The following is a 15,639-nucleotide window of genomic DNA, read 5'->3' as shown; positions in this document are numbered from 1 at the left end:
CAAAATAAGTGACAGCTATTCCCTGCTTGATTCCCCAGGGAAATGTCTTGACCAATCAGAGTCAACCTGCCTAGTTAAAATTTCAAAATGCTTGGCAGTTAACTGTCAGTCACCATCAACTGGTGCATTGTCCATGACAATGCCTCTACCAGAGTCTAGTTGCCAACCAATCAGCACTCTCTTCTCAAAGTATAGATATGTGGTTTCTCCTGAACGTTGGTATTTTCTTGTGAATTGTCCTGATGAGTGAAAGATGAAAAGCTTCGAGAAAAAATCTCTTTTTTTCAGCAACACTCAAGTTCTGTACTACCAAATGACTAGTAGGATAAATGGGGCATTTTCAAGTTCGCAGACTGTGACTAGTAGAGAGCCACAGGAAACAGTGCTGGGGCCTCAGCTATTTACAATCTATATTAAAAACTTGAATGAAGAGACCGAGAATAATGTATCTAAGTTTGCTGATAATACAAAGCTAAGTGAGGACACAGAGACAGAGGACGCAAAGACATATAGGCAGGTTAAGTGAGCGGGAAATAAGGTGGCAGATGGACTATAATGTGGGGAAGTGTGTGGTTTAAGAAGGGTAGCAAGAATAATCCAGGAAATTACAGGCCAGTGAGCCTTACGTCAGTGGTAGGGAAATTACTGGAGAAGATTCTTCGTGACAGGACTTACTAACATTTGGAAGCAAATGGGCATATTAGTGAGAGGCAGCATGGTTTTGTGAAGGGGAGGTCGTGTCTCACTAACTTGATCGAGTTTTTCGAGGAAGTGACAAAGATGATCGACGATGGAAGGGCAGTGGATGTTATATATATGGATTTCAGTAAGGCCTTTGACAAGGTCCCTCATGGCAGACTGGTACAGAAGGTAAAGTCACACAGGATCAGAGGAGAGCTGGCAAGATGGATACAGAATTGGCTTGGTCATAGAAGACAGAGGGTAGCAGTGGAAGGGTGCTTTTCTGAATGGAGAGCTGTGACTAGTGGAGTTCCACAGAGATCAGTGCTGGGACCTTTGCTGTTTGTAGTATACATAAATGATTGGAGGAAAATGTAACTGGGCTAATTAGTAAGTTTGCAGACGACACTAAGGTTGGAGGAGTTGCAGATAGTGAAGAGGATTGTCAAAGGATACAACGGGATATAGATCGATTGGAGACTTGGGCGGAGAAATGGCAGACGGAGTTTCATCTGGACAAATGCAAGGTAATGCATTTTGGAAGGTCTAATACAGGCAGGAATTATACAGTAAATGGCAGAACCCTTAAGTGCATCAACGGGCAGAGGGATCTGGGTGTACAGGTCCACAGGTCACTGAAAGTGGCAACGCAGGTGGATAAGGTAGTCAGGAAGGCATATGGCATGCTTGCCTTCATTGGCAGGGGTATTGAGTATAAAAGCTGGGAAGTCATGCTGCAGCTGTATAGAATCTTGGTCAGGCCACACTTGGAATATTACGTGTAATTCTGGTCGCCACATTACCAGAAGGATTTGGAGGCGTTGGAGAGGGTGCAGAGGAGGTTTACCAGGATGCTGCCTGGTCTGGAGGTTATTAGCTATGAGGAGAGGTTGTAGAAACTCAGATTGTTCTCACTACAGCGACGGAGATTGAGGGGCGACTTGATAGAAGTTTACAAAATTATGAGTGGCATGGACAGAGTAGATAGTCAGAAGCTTTTCACCAGGGTGGAAGAGTCAATTACATGGGGACATAGATTTAAGGTGAGAGGAGAAAACTATAGAGGAGATGTGCGGGGCAAGTTTTTTATGCAGAGGGTAGTGAGTGTCTGGAATTCGCTGCCAGAGGAGGTAGTGGAAGCAGGTACGATAGTGGTGTTTAAGAGGCAGCTTGACAAATATATGAATAGGATGGGAATAGAGGATACGGACCCCAGAAGTGCAAAATGTTTTAGTTGACGGGCAATATGATCGGCGCAGGCTTGGAGGGCCGAAGGGCCTGTTCCTGTGCTGTACTTTTCTTTGTTTTGTTCTTAAACACTTTGGTCATAAGAATACAAAAGCACATTTTTTAAACAAAGGTGTGAAATTTGTAAACGTTGATATCCAGAGGGATGCACTTGTATGAGCAACTCAAAGTTAGCATGCAGGTACAGTAAGCAATTAGTAAGGCAAGTGGCATGCTGGCCTTTATAGCAAGGGGATTTAAGTATAAGAATGAAGTCAGCTTGCTACAACTGCACACATCTGGAATACTGTGTGCAGTTTTGGTTTCCAAATTTAAGGAAGGATATACTTGCAATGGAGGCAGTACAGTGAAGGTTCACTAGATTGGTCCCTGTGATAAGAGGGTAGACCTATGATGAGAGGTTGAGTAAATGAGGTCCATATACAAGAATGAGAAGTGATCTCATTGAAGTATACAAGATTTCTCAAGGGCTTGACAAGGTAGACACAAAGGTTGTTTCCCCGGGATTGGGAATCAAGAACACAGTCTCAGGATATGGAGATGATCACTTAGGAGTGAGATGGAGAAATTTCTTCACTCAAAGGATTGAGTGTCTTTGGAATTCTCAACCTAGAGGGTTGTAGATGCTCCATCATTGAATATACTCATCTCCTAACTCCCCAAAGCCTGTCCACCATCTACAGGCACAAGTCAGGAGTGTGATGGAACACTCCCCATTTGCCTGGATGAGTGCAGCTCCCACAACACTCAAGAAGCTTGACACCATCCAGAACAAAGCAGCCTGCTTGATTGGCACCACACCCACAAACATTCACTCCCTCCACCGCCAACGCACAGTAGCAGCAGTATGTACTATCTACAAGATGTACTGCAGGAATTCACCAAGGCTCCTTCGGCAGCACCTTCCAAACCCACAACTGTCACTGGCTCAAAATCCTGGAACTCCCTTCCTAACAGCACTGTGGGTGTACCTACACCAAATGGACAGCAGTGGTTCAAGAAGGCAGCTCACCACCACCTTCTCAAGGGCATCTAGGGATGGGCAATAAATGCTGGTCCGGCCAGTGAAGCCCATATCCCGTGAATGTATTTTAAAAATTCCATAGGTTTAAAAGATTTATCTCTTATTAATGTGCTCTATTCCCTTTTTAAAGCAGTTGTAATCAAAGATTAATTTGGGTTAGACAAAACAGAAGGCCTCAAAATGAAGAAATGTACAATTATGAATAAAAAAGCTATTCCAAGTTCAGACTTGGAGCAGAATCATAGAATGATACAGCACAGACCTCCAGTTGGCCCATTGTGCCTGTACTAGCTTTGATAGAACTATTTGATTAGCCCCACTTTTCCCCATAGCAATTTTACCTTCTTCAAATATTTTATCCAAATATCTTTTGCAGGCTATTATTGAATCTGCCACCACCCTTTCAGGCACTACATTCCAGATATTAACAGCTCGCTGTACACTTTTCCTCCCCTTATGTTGTCTCTGGTTCTTTTGCCAATTAACTTAAATCATTCTATTCTGGTTATTGACCTTCCAGTCAATGGAAACAGTTTTTAACAATTTACTATTCTACTCTTTTTAAACTTCAAAAACCTTTGAACACAAAAATCCCTGCTGCTCTAATTAAAACAATTCTGCATTCTCCATAAGGTTTCCTTCCTGACGTGCGGTGCCCAGGACTGAATAGTAAAATCCAGCTGCAGCCTAAATAATATTTTATAAAGGTTGAGCACAGTTTCCTAGTTTTTGTACTCTATGTCTTTATTAAGAAAGCCAAGGGTCCCCATGCCTTTTTGGCAGATTTCTTAACTTGTCTAGCCACCTTCAAAAATTTTTGCACCCCCTTTAAAAATTGCATCATTTAGTTTATGTAGCCTTTTCTCACTCCTACAAAACTGCATTATTTCACACTTATCTTGGTTAAATTTCATCTGCCACATGCCCATCCATTTTACCAGTCTATTTATGCCCTCCTGAAGCAAAATACTGCCAATGCTAGAAATAAAAACAGAAAATGCTAGAAATACTCAGCTGATCTGGCATCATCAGTAATGATGGAAACAGGGTTAGTGTTTCAGGTTGATTCAAGTCCTTTCAGTAGAACTGGGGAAAGTTCTAGCTCTAAGTTCTAATAGGCTTTAAGCAGGGAACAAGAGGTCCATAATATTGTGGAGGGCAGGAGGGACTGTGACAAAAGGTCCAATTGTCCCAGGTCAAATATAGTGGTAACGGGACAAGAAACAAAAAGTGTGAATGGCAGAATCATGAACCATAAGACCATAAGACATAGGAACAGAAATTAGGCCATTCAGCCCATCGAGTCTGCTCCACCATTCAATCATGGCTGATAAGTTTCTCAACCCCATTCTCCCGCCTTCACCCCATAACGTTTGATCCCCTTTCCAATCAAGAACCTATCTATCTCCATCTTAAATACACTCAATGACCTGGCCTCCACAGCCTTCTGTGGCAATGAATTTCATAGATTCACCACTCTCTGGCTAAAGAAGTTTCTCCTCATCTCTGTTCTAAAAGGTCTTCCCTTTACTCTGAGGCTGTGCCCTCGGGTCCTAGTCTCTCCTACTAATGGAAACATCTTCCCCATGTCCACTCTATCCAGGCTTTTCAGTATTCTGTAAGTTTCAATCAGATCCCACCTCATCCTTTTAAACTCCATCGAGTATAGACCTAGAGTCCTCAAACGTTCCTCATATGTTAAGCCTTTCATTCCTGGGATCGTTCTCGTGAACCTCCTCTGGACCCTCTCTAGTGCCAGCACATCCTTCCTGAGATACGGGGCCCAAAATTGCTCACAATATTCTAAATGTGGTCTGACCAGAGCCTTATAAAGCCTCAGCAGCACATCCCTGCTTTTATATTCTAGTCCTCTCGAAATAAATGCCAACATTGCATTTGCCTTCCTAACTACTGACTCAACCTGCAAGTTAACCTTAAGAGAATCCTGGACTAGGACTCCCAAGTCCCTTTGCACTCCAGGTTTCTGAATTCTCTCCCCATTTAGAAAATAGTCTATGCCTCTATTCTTCCTACCAAAGTGCATGACCTCACACTTCCCCACGTTGTATTCCATCTGCCACTTCTTTGCCCATTCTCCTAACCTGTCCAAATCCTTCTGCAGCCTCCGCGCCATCTCAATACTATCTGTCCCTCCACCTATCTTTGTATCCTCTGCAAACTTAGCCAGAATGCCCTCAGTTCCTTCATCTAGATCATTAATGTATAAAGTGAAAAGTTGTGGTCCCAACACTGACCCCTGCGGAACTCCACTAGTCACTGGCCGCCATCCTGAGACCCTTATCCTTATCCCTTATCCCCACTCTCTGCCTCCTGCCAGACAGCCAATCTTCTATCCATGCTAGTACCTTGCGTCTAACACCATGGGCTCTTAGCTGCATTCCAAAAACAACAGAGAGAAACCAAAACCAGCCAAGGGAAAAGAAACAAAATCAGGGCAGGGCAGAGGTTACAATCTAAAATTTTGTTTCCTTTTCTTTAGCTTGTTTTGTTTTCTCCCCTACTTATCTCTTTTTTGCTTTCAGGCAATAGCTGCTTGTGATTGTCATTCGACCCCACCTAGACAAATCTTTTGTTTCTTTGTCCCATTAACACTCCCTTGGTCTTGCACCTAGAATCTTTTTGCCATTTAATCTTATCACAAATCTTCTCTTTGTTCTTTTTCCCACTCTCCCATTTTACTTCCTTACAACCTATTACATCTCTAACTTTTCCCAGTTCTGATAAAAGATCATCAACCTGAAACATTCACTCTGTTTCTCTCTCCACAGATGCTGCCAGACCTGAGTATTTTCAGCATTTTCTGTTTTTTTTATAACTTCCTGAACCTGAGTACTATCCTCCTCACTACTACAATTCAGGGTTTTGAGATACTTGCAAACTTTGAAATTATACCCTGTACGACCAAGTCCAGGTCATTAAAATCTATATCAAAATGAGCAGTGATCCGAATATTGACCCTGGGGAACACAACTGCACACTTCCCTCCAGTCTGAAAAACAACCAATCACCACTGTTTTGTTTTCTGCCCCTTAGCCAATTTCAGATTCACACAGCCATTGCCCTTTTAATTCCATGGGTTTCAATTATGCTAACAAGTCTATGGTGTGGTACTTTATCTCATATCTTTATAAATTATTATACACATTATCCTCATCAACCCCTCTGTTACTTGATCAAAGGCGGAGTCAAATATTTAGAAACGAACATGTTGCAAACCTCCAAACCCGCTGAGTGAATTATCCTCTTGTAAATGCACCAAGGTTTGAAAACAATCCTCATCCATTTGAGCACTGAACATGCTTTCCATAGCCCTCTTAAGCATGCACTTTGTCTCAAACTACCCGAAAAAGTGTTGATAATTTCCTCAAGATGATCAGCTGGGATTGGAGAAATCAATTGAACGTCATTCACAGGTTCCAACTTTTATTCAAGATATCCTACAAATAAACTTGTATGTCAAGTTCAGCAATATTTGTGACAAAATTTCCCTTCCATATGGAAAGAAAAGCAAGTGCCATAAATTTACACTAAAGACATAAAAAGGTCTTGTCTACCTTTGCTTCTTCAGGCGGTGGTGGTGGGGGTATCTCCTCTTTGGGTGGTGGAGGTGGTGGTTGTGTTTTGGGGGCCTCATAAGGTGGAGCTGGTGGCAAAGGTGGCTGAGTAGTGTAAGAGGGCTTGGTCTCATCTGGTTTCTGCTGCACAGAGTCACTGGTCTGATTCATTTCTACACTCTGGCTCTGTTCCTGCTGGCCTCCATACTGTTTGCTTCCATGCTTCTGTAGGTTCTGCAGGTGCTGCTGGTACCAATACTGTTGCTGCTGCCAAGAGAATACAGAGCATTGATATTAATTTATGTTTACAACTCAAGGGTCACAACTGTACTGGGCTGATGACCTATGCAATCCACGTTGTACCATACTACAAAGTATTCCAAAATTGTTGTGCGTATTACATAAAGAGCAATTTTTTTGCATCAAGTTGATATGCATTCTTAGACCTGGGAAATTCTACTGCCTAGAAGCACCTATTTTAAACTTTAAAAATATTAATTGACCTTCAAGGTTATTGCCAGTGAAAATTTAAACTTTAATACTGCCGTTGTCCTGTGCTTCTCTCCCACTCTATAAATTTTTTTCACTCAGTTTTGTCCATGCCGAGTTCCAGCAAGTCCCAGGTCAAGTATAATAAATTCAAAATGTTCCTATTTTGTTTACTCCCCTTCCACCCCAGCTCAATGTACTATTTTGTAGCTCAAATCCTTCAGTGATTCAATTCCTTTTTCTGCTCCAGCATAAGATATTTGCTTTGATCCAGCATTACTGGCTATTCAGTCCTAACAACCTCTATAATCCAATTTGCCTGGTCACTACCTAGACGACTAAAAGATCTGGGAATCACAATGTGATTTTCATGTCTTTTGCACAGAAGAATATACAATACCAAACTTTGCTCAAGTTACAACCTATACGACAAATTTACAGAGCATTAAAAAGGTAAATTAACTATACTCAGTACAAAGATTAGAGTGATTACAAATCTACTTGAAATGTTAAACACAACAAAAAAGGTGGTTCTTTGTTAACTTTCAACATTTAAACTGCCCTTTGAACACAACTCTTTTCTTATATTGCTGTATGCCTTAAAGGTTTTAACCCTATTTCTACTGGCTTCAAGCAACTACAGTCTTCATTAATACTGCCCGATAATTAACCGATGTATCTCTTAACTCCACTATGTCATCAGCCATTCAGAGGCAAAGCAACTTCTTGGGAACCTTACTGATCTGTTCCAAGGAGGAGGAGAAAATAGTAAACAACCCTTGAAAACAGGCCCCGCAGCATGCCAGATCATAATACATTTTCCTCACAATTCTGAGAAATAGCTCGCAGTGTGCAAAAAATTGTGTTGTGAGCTACAAGGAAGAATCTAATAATCAAATAAATGTTTCATTTTGCCATCCTTCTGATCTACAAACTGTGAAGAGCCTTTATTTATCAAATTCATGCACTCAAATAAAAACAAAACATTCTAGAAATATTCAAGAATCATCTGTGGACTGTTAACATTTCAGGTTAATGACCCTACGTCAGGAATACCAATTGTGAAGAGGAGATAAGATTAATGTTTCATGTTTCAGAAAGGCTAGGTTTTGCAGAAGGATAGCAGTCCATATGGTCAAGGCACTCACACAAACTATTAAGTAGGAATTTCCTGGATTTTAACCCACTGACACTGAATGGACAGCGATACATGTCCAAGTTAAGATGGTGTGTGACTTGGAGGGGAACTTGGAGGTGAAGGTGTTCCCATATACTTGCTGCCCTTGATCCTCCAGGTGGTAGAGGCCCCATGGTTGACAGGTGCTGTCAAAGAAGCCTTGGTGATTTGCTATAGTGCGCGTTCTAGATATTACACACAGTAACCATGGGGTGGGTGCTGGTAGTGGAGGAGTGGATACTTAGTGGTGGATGGGCCAATAGAGCAGGTTGCTTTACTCTGGATAGTGTAGAGCTTCTTGAGTTGTGACTACATCCATGCAGGCAACTGAACAGTAATCCATCACACTCCTGACTTGTTCCTTGTAGATGGTGGTGAAGCTTTGGGAGAGGAGCCTTTTGTCATAGAATATCCAACCTCTAACCTGCTCTGGTCGTCACAGTATTTACGTGGCTGGTTCCATGTCATTGCGTGTCAAGGGCAGCAGGTTAAACTCTCTCTTGCTGGACATGGTCATTTTCTGGCACTTGTGTCTCACAAGAATACTTCCCACTTATCAACTCAAGCTTGGAGGTTGCACAGGTCTTGCTGCATAAGGCCTAGAGGAATTGTGAATGGAATTAGACACTGTGCCATCATCAGCAAGCAGGTCCACATCTGACTTTGTGTTGAAGGGAAGGTCATTGACAAGGCAACTGAAGGTACTTGGGTCAAGGACACTGGTTTGAGAAGCACCCGCAACAATGTCCTAGGCTAAGATGATTGGCCTCCAACATCTGCTAGATATGAATCTACCCAGTGGAGTTTACAGTTTTCCTTATTTACTTCAGTTTTACTCAGTTTCCTTAGTGCCACACTCAGTTGAATACTACTTTAATGTCTAGTGTAATCACTTTTGCCTTGCTTTGGAATTCAGTTCTCATGAAATGCAAAGTAGTGATCCTGACAGAATCAAAACTGAGCAACAGTGAACAGGCTGTTGGTGAGTAGCTGAAGATTTAAAGAAATTGTTGATGACTCCTTCCTTCGCTTTGCCGATGATTGACAGTAGGTTGATAGGATGGCAATTAGCTAGGTTGGCTTTGTCCACCTTTTCATGGTCAAGGCTTACCTGGGCCATTTACCACATTGTTGCACATATATCAGTGTGTAGCTGTACTGGAATACCTTGATTAGTGAGGTGGCTAGTGCTGGAGCACAAGTCTTCACTACTGCCATCAGGAACCGTAGACTTTGCTGTGTCCAGTACAGTCAGGCACTTTTCAACATCACCTGGGCTGAATCGAACTGGCAAAAGACTGGCATCTATAATGCCATCCTGAGGACCTCCAGAGGTGGCCAAGGATCATCCACTCTGCACTTCTGGCTAAATGTGGTTGCAATTGGTTCAGCCTTGTCTTTTGCAGTCAGTCATGTGCTTAGTTCCGCTCTCACTGAGGATGAGGATGTTCATTGAACCTCCTCTTCCAGTTAGTTGCTTGATAGTCCTCCACCATCTACAGCTGGATGTGGCAGGACTGCAGAGCATTGATCTGATCCAATGGTTGCAGGGCCACTTGGCTTTATCTCATGCTGCTTCTGCTATTTAGCACAAATGTAGTCCTATGCTATAGTTTCAGCACATTGGCATCTCACTAACAGGTATACTTGGTGCTACTCCTGGCATGTTTTTCTAAATTCCTCATCGGACCAAAGTTGGTCACCTGGCTCAATGGTGTTGGTGAATATATATATATATTAGGCCATGGGGTTACAGGTATTGGCACACTAAATTTCTGCTAATAGCCCGCAGCATTGCATGGATGCCCAATTTTCAGCTATCACCTATCCCACTTAGCACACTGGTAGCGCCAAACATCGTGAGAGGGGATGTTCTCGGTGTGTAGGCTTGGTTTCATCTCAAGGAATATGCTGTTACTAATAACAAAAGCTTGATAGGTAAATTAGTGAGTATCATGTCAAGTTGATTACTCCCTTATATTGTTCTCTCACCACCTGCAGCATATCCAGTACATCTACATTCTTCAGAGTTGAGTCAATGGTAGTACTCCTGAACTACTCTCGCTGATGGACACTGAAGTCGCCCATACAGAATACATATGGGCCTTTTCTACTCCAAGCTTCCTCCAAATGGTGTTCAACACAGAGGAGTGTTTATTCATCAGTGAGGGAAGCCGGAGGTGGTAATCAGCAGATTTCCTTGCCCATGTTTGATCTTACTCCACGAGGCTTGATGCGTCCTGCAGCCAGGGCCACTTCCACCCAATTATATATCATTGTGCTGCCACCTCTTGTGGGTCTGTCCCGCTTGTGTGATGAGACATCCCCGTGGATGGTGATGGAGGTGTCTGGAACTTTGGCTGATAGATATGACTCTGAGCACGTTCATACCAGGCTGTTGGTTGCTTAGTCTGTGAAACAGCTCTCCAAATTTTGGCATTGTTACCACATGTTAGTGAGTAAGTCTTTGCAGGATCAACTGAACTGGGTAAACCCAAATCTGAAACTTAGTTTGAAGCAAGGTGGTCTGTCTGCTTTTTCTTTCTTGCGGCAGTTTGATACAATTAAGTACCCTGTTATGCCATTTCAGGGCAGTTAAGAGTCACATTTGTGTGGGGCTGGAGTCACTTATAAACTTGATCGGGTAAGGACAGCAGGGCATAAGTGAACCAGATGGATTTTTATGAAAATCTGACAGCTTTATATAGTCACTTTTTGTTGATACCAGCTTTTTATTCTTGCGTTCTTCTTAAACTGAAGTCAAGTACACAAACAGCCATAGTTGGATTTTAACCAACGTCTCTGGATTAGTCCAATGATGCAACAACTGTGCTCCTGTACCCAGCAGAATCAGGAGTTTTAGCCATGAATACATGGCTGTAATGTATTAGTGGCCCAGCTCCCTTAGTAACTTGATATTGTTATTTTCAAATGTCACTGAATATTCACAATATCACTTTCATGGCATAAAAAGAGATTTTATACATAGGACGACAAGGAAGAACGTTGTAATGACTAAACATATTTAAAATATATAGGTACATAAATACAGCTCTGAAGAAGAGTCATACTGACTCAAAATGTTAACTGTCTTTCTCTACACAGATGCTGTCAGACCTGAGTTTTTTCAGCATTTTTTGTTTTTGTGTGTGATACATATTAAAGTACTGTTTCTTAGTGCTAACAACAATGATCTAACTCCACCCAAGTTAATATATTACTCAAACCAATTTCATAACAGAGTAAACTGCTTACACTCACAAAAGAACTTTAGTATACTCGGTCTATAAATAATAGGTTGATGTAGACAATATGGACCCTGCATAGAATTATACCGTTCTTTCACTGTCACTGGGTCAAAATCCTGGAACTCCTTCTCTAACAACACTGTGGGTGTGCCTACACCACATGGATTGCAGCAGTTCAAGACGGCAGCTCACCGCCATCTTCTCAAGGACAATTAGGGATGGGCAATAAATGCTGGCCTAGCCAGCAAAGCCAATGTCCCTTGAATGAATATTTAAAAAATAAGGTAGTTCCCAATAGCTACTCTTATTCATGCAACAACAATTCAGGACTCTAAATTTTCATCACCTTCTTGTTGTTTTTAGGGTTGTGACAATGTAAATAATATTTTCTTGCTCAACTTTAAGCTCTACATTGGCTTCAGTTGAAAGGCTTTGAGAATTAAAAGCCAACCATGTGAAAGGATTTGGTTTCTAAATCAGATGGTACCTTGTAAAATAGGATCCTTGTCAGATTCAGGAGCCAGCATTCCCTAAAGAAAGGACTGGTTTTCATATTACACCTTTTAAAACATCCTAAAATGCTTTACAGCCAATAAACTTTGAGATGCAGTCACTGTTGTAATGTGAAAAAATGCAGCAACTAATTTGAAACAAGGTCTGTCAAACAGTGATAAATGGCCAGATAATCTGCTTCCGTAATGTTGGTTAAAGGATATATGTTGGCCAGGACAAAGAGAGAGCTTTCCTTCTCTTTGGAAAGTGCCATGGAATCTTTTAGTCCACCCGAGAGGGTAGACAGGGTACTGGTTTAATATCTCACTAGGAAGACAGCACTTCCAACAGTACAGCACTGAAGTGTCAGCTTAGGTTATGTGCTCAAACTTCAAGAGTGGGACCTATACCTCATTAGCCCAATTCCCTGCCCTACAAAAAATCCAATGGCTCCATCAGGGCTGGGCTGCCTGCTGTGCCTTTGGAAAAATAAATTAAAAATCCAATTTCATCAAGATTTGCTATGTGCTCTTCTTCATTTTAGTTAGAAAGTTATATTTTTAAAATGTAGTCTGCTGACCGCTTGTTTATCCTTAATTTGTTAAAGTTTAGGCAAACAGCACCAATCTCAACTGCATCAAAACATTAAAAGCTTCAATCTCTGGGAACCTATTCTCCAAAAACTTTGAATATGCAACTCCTCTTCCACCTCATGTCCTAGTTTCAACTCCACTGCCTTTGTTTCAAGTCAGCCAGTCCCATTCCTCAACCTTCCTGGTTCTGCAATGTTACACTTGAAACAACCGCACTTTTATCAAACAGTGTATCATTTGACCTGCTGGTACAGGACATACACGAGACTTAAATATACTGTCGGATCATGAAATGAAGGAGCTTCTCCAATACAATATCTCGTTCAGAGTACTAATGTACTAATACTTTATCTACACCAGTGTTGTTCAATACTTTAGCCGATAACCACACATGGTGAATTGGGAATCCAGATGTGGCAAATTTAAATTTCTGATTAGTAAACAAAAATGATGGACATTGTTGTTGAGCAGAGCATCTGAACTTTAACCTTTTTGTGCATTATGGGTAAAATGTTTAAGGTGAAAAGCAGAATGTGCAAGGGTTCCCTGAATGTGCGTCTTACTTTCTTGCTTCCTGCATGGCGGTAGCTATGTGTCACGGAAATATGCAGACATGAAGTACCGTATAAAGGTCTGTGGCTAAAATAGCATCACTGTGTCCACACATGTAGCTAGTTCACATTTTCTATTGGACAACACTGATCTATACAGCATACACAGATTTATAACAGCATGTCTTACGCTAACCTGATAGGAGCCATTTATTGCTTTGGAGAAATCGTTAGACTTCTTGTCACCAGATGCCGTCACAGTGCTTGCTGTCGCTGACTGAAATACACAGAAAACGAGGAATGTGAATACAATGGGCTTTTCATTAGTGCAGTTTAAATGTGTATTCTGAAAATAATTAAATGTTAAGAGCAAAGATTTTCTCACAATGAACAAACAGGAAGGTTTAAAACAATTAATTACTAAATTTTCCATGTACAATAAATTATTGCTCTATCTTTTGAGAAAATCAAAGATCTCAAACCAATTCTGATGAAAGGTCATCTGACTTGAAACATTAACTCTGTTTCTCTCCACGATGCTGCCTGACCTGCTGAGTATTTCCAGCATTTTTAAATCCCAACATTATCCTTGTAAAATCTTTTACACGGAATTCTTCTGTTAACTAAATAATTTGCTTCAATGCTTGTGCGAAGTTATTAACTCCAGCTCCTCTGAAAATTTCATCACCTGGTCACCAACTGACTCTGCTGATACAACTGCATAGGATTGCGTAAGATATACGACACAGAAACCAGCCATTCAGTCCAACCAGTCCACGCTGGTGTTTATGATCCACTCAAGCGTCCCTTCATCATTCTTCTTCGAAATCTATCGCAACCCTCTATTCCCTTCTCATTCATATGCTCGTCTAGTTTCTCCTTAAATGCATCTGTACCATTTGATTCAACCACACCCTGTGGTAGCAAGTTCCTCATTCCTACCGTTCTTTGGGTAAAGTAGTTTCCTTTGAATTTCCTGTTAACTATCTCATATTGATGGCATCTAGTTATGCTTTTTCCCACAAGAGGAAATATTTTCTGTATTCACTCAATCAAAATCTTCCATGATTTTGAAGGCCTCGATTAAGTTGCCCCTCAGCCTTCTTTTCTCAATAGAAACGAGACCCAGCCTGTCAATCCCTACCTGATATGCATACCCACACATTTCTGATATCATTCTTGTTAATCTTCTCTGCACCTTCTCCAGTGTCTTTATATTGTTTTTACAATATGACAACCAAAAGTGCAAAGCAGTACTCTTAAGCATGGTCTAAACAAGGTTTGATACAGGTTTAGCTGAACTTCCCTACTTTTCAATTCTATCCGAGAAAAAGCCTAGAGCTTGGTTTGATTTTTTTATGGCCTTACTAACGTGTGGTGCAACTTTCAGTGATTGGTGTATTTGTAGTCCAAGATCCCTTCGTTCCTCTATCCCACACAGACTTGCAACTTCCAAGTAATGTGACCTCCCTATTCTTCCCATCAAAATATACTACCTCACATTTATCTGTGCTGAACTTCATTTGCCATTGATTTGCCCATTCTACAAGTTTATCAATGTCCTCCTGTAATTTTTTGTAGTCCTCCTCAGTATTGACAACCATCCCCACCCCCCGCTCAACTCCAAAATTTGGTGTCACCCTCAAATTTAGAAATTCCAAAGTCCAAATTGTTGGTGTAAATTGTGGACTGCAGTGGTTCCAGCCATGATCCTTCTGGAACACCAGCTCTCATCTTCTGCCACTCTGAATAACTACTCTTTACTCCCACACTCTGCTTTGTCCTGAAGCCAGCTGGCAATCCATTTGGCCACATGTCCTGAGTCCATATTCTCTGACCTTATTCATTAATGGACAGCTTGTAGAGGACCTTTTGAAAATCCAGATAAATTACATCAACTGCATTACCATTCTCTACTCTCTGCTACCTCCTCAAAATATTCAATATGGTTGGTCAAAAGATTTTCCCTTTTGAAATCCATGGTGACTATTCCTCATCACATTTTAGTTTCTAGATGTTCTTCTATCTTCTCCTTCACTAAGGATTCTATTATTTTTCCTACCATTGATGCTAATCTGACTGCTATATAATTCCCAGACATGTTCTGTCTCCCTTAAATACAGGAATTACATTAGCTACCATCCAGTCTTCTAGCGCTACAACTTTTTCTAACAAATTATTAAATATGTGTAATGCCTCTGTTACCTCTTCTTTAGATTCCTTTAAAATAAGTGGATGCAATCCAATCCAATCAAGGGGCTTTAGCCTCTATCAAGTTGGTTAGTTTATTCAATGCATCCCCTTTTATTAAAATGCACTTATTGTTCATCTCATCATTCAATGTCATGTTCACCTGTTCCATCTCCCTGGTAATACTGAAGCAAAATAATAATTTAATATTTCCGCCATCTCTATTATTGTTACTTGTGGTATTATCCTGTCTCTTAATCGCAGTAAGGTAGAAAAATAGCAAGTCAATACAATCCGTTTTGGGATTCATTCCCCTCAAGGTTTGAATCACCTTGGAATGTCCTCCTCTTAAAATATTTTTACTGACATCA

At 41.1% G+C, this 15,639-nt stretch overlaps 1 protein-coding gene across 7 annotated transcripts in view; it reads right to left on the bottom strand.

Annotated features, from left to right (window-relative positions):
- Positions 1–15,639, bottom strand: part of LOC144692955 (uncharacterized) — a 158,234-nt gene that overhangs the window by 127,737 nt on the left and 14,858 nt on the right. For 5 of the 7 annotated variants that reach the window (XR_013579432.1, XM_078562135.1, XM_078562130.1 and 2 more), the window contains exons 2-3: positions 13,275–13,355; positions 6,529–6,795 (exon numbers count right to left, since the gene is read on the bottom strand). Coding sequence is in view for 6 of the 7 variants with exons in the window: in XM_078562135.1 (XP_078418261.1) it covers positions 6,529–6,795; positions 13,275–13,355 (348 nt within the window). In the remaining variant the exon portion in view is untranslated. The remainder of the gene's footprint in view (positions 1–6,528; positions 6,796–13,274; positions 13,356–15,639) is intronic. The other 2 variants (XM_078562131.1, XM_078562134.1) reach the window with 2 other exon arrangements.

Source organism: Cetorhinus maximus, chromosome 18 (genome assembly GCF_964194155.1).
Source record: "Cetorhinus maximus chromosome 18, sCetMax3.hap1.1, whole genome shotgun sequence".
NCBI lineage: Eukaryota > Metazoa > Chordata > Chondrichthyes > Lamniformes > Cetorhinidae > Cetorhinus > Cetorhinus maximus.
Note: the sequence above shows the minus strand (reverse complement) of the source record. Positions and strands in the feature narration are given on the sequence as shown.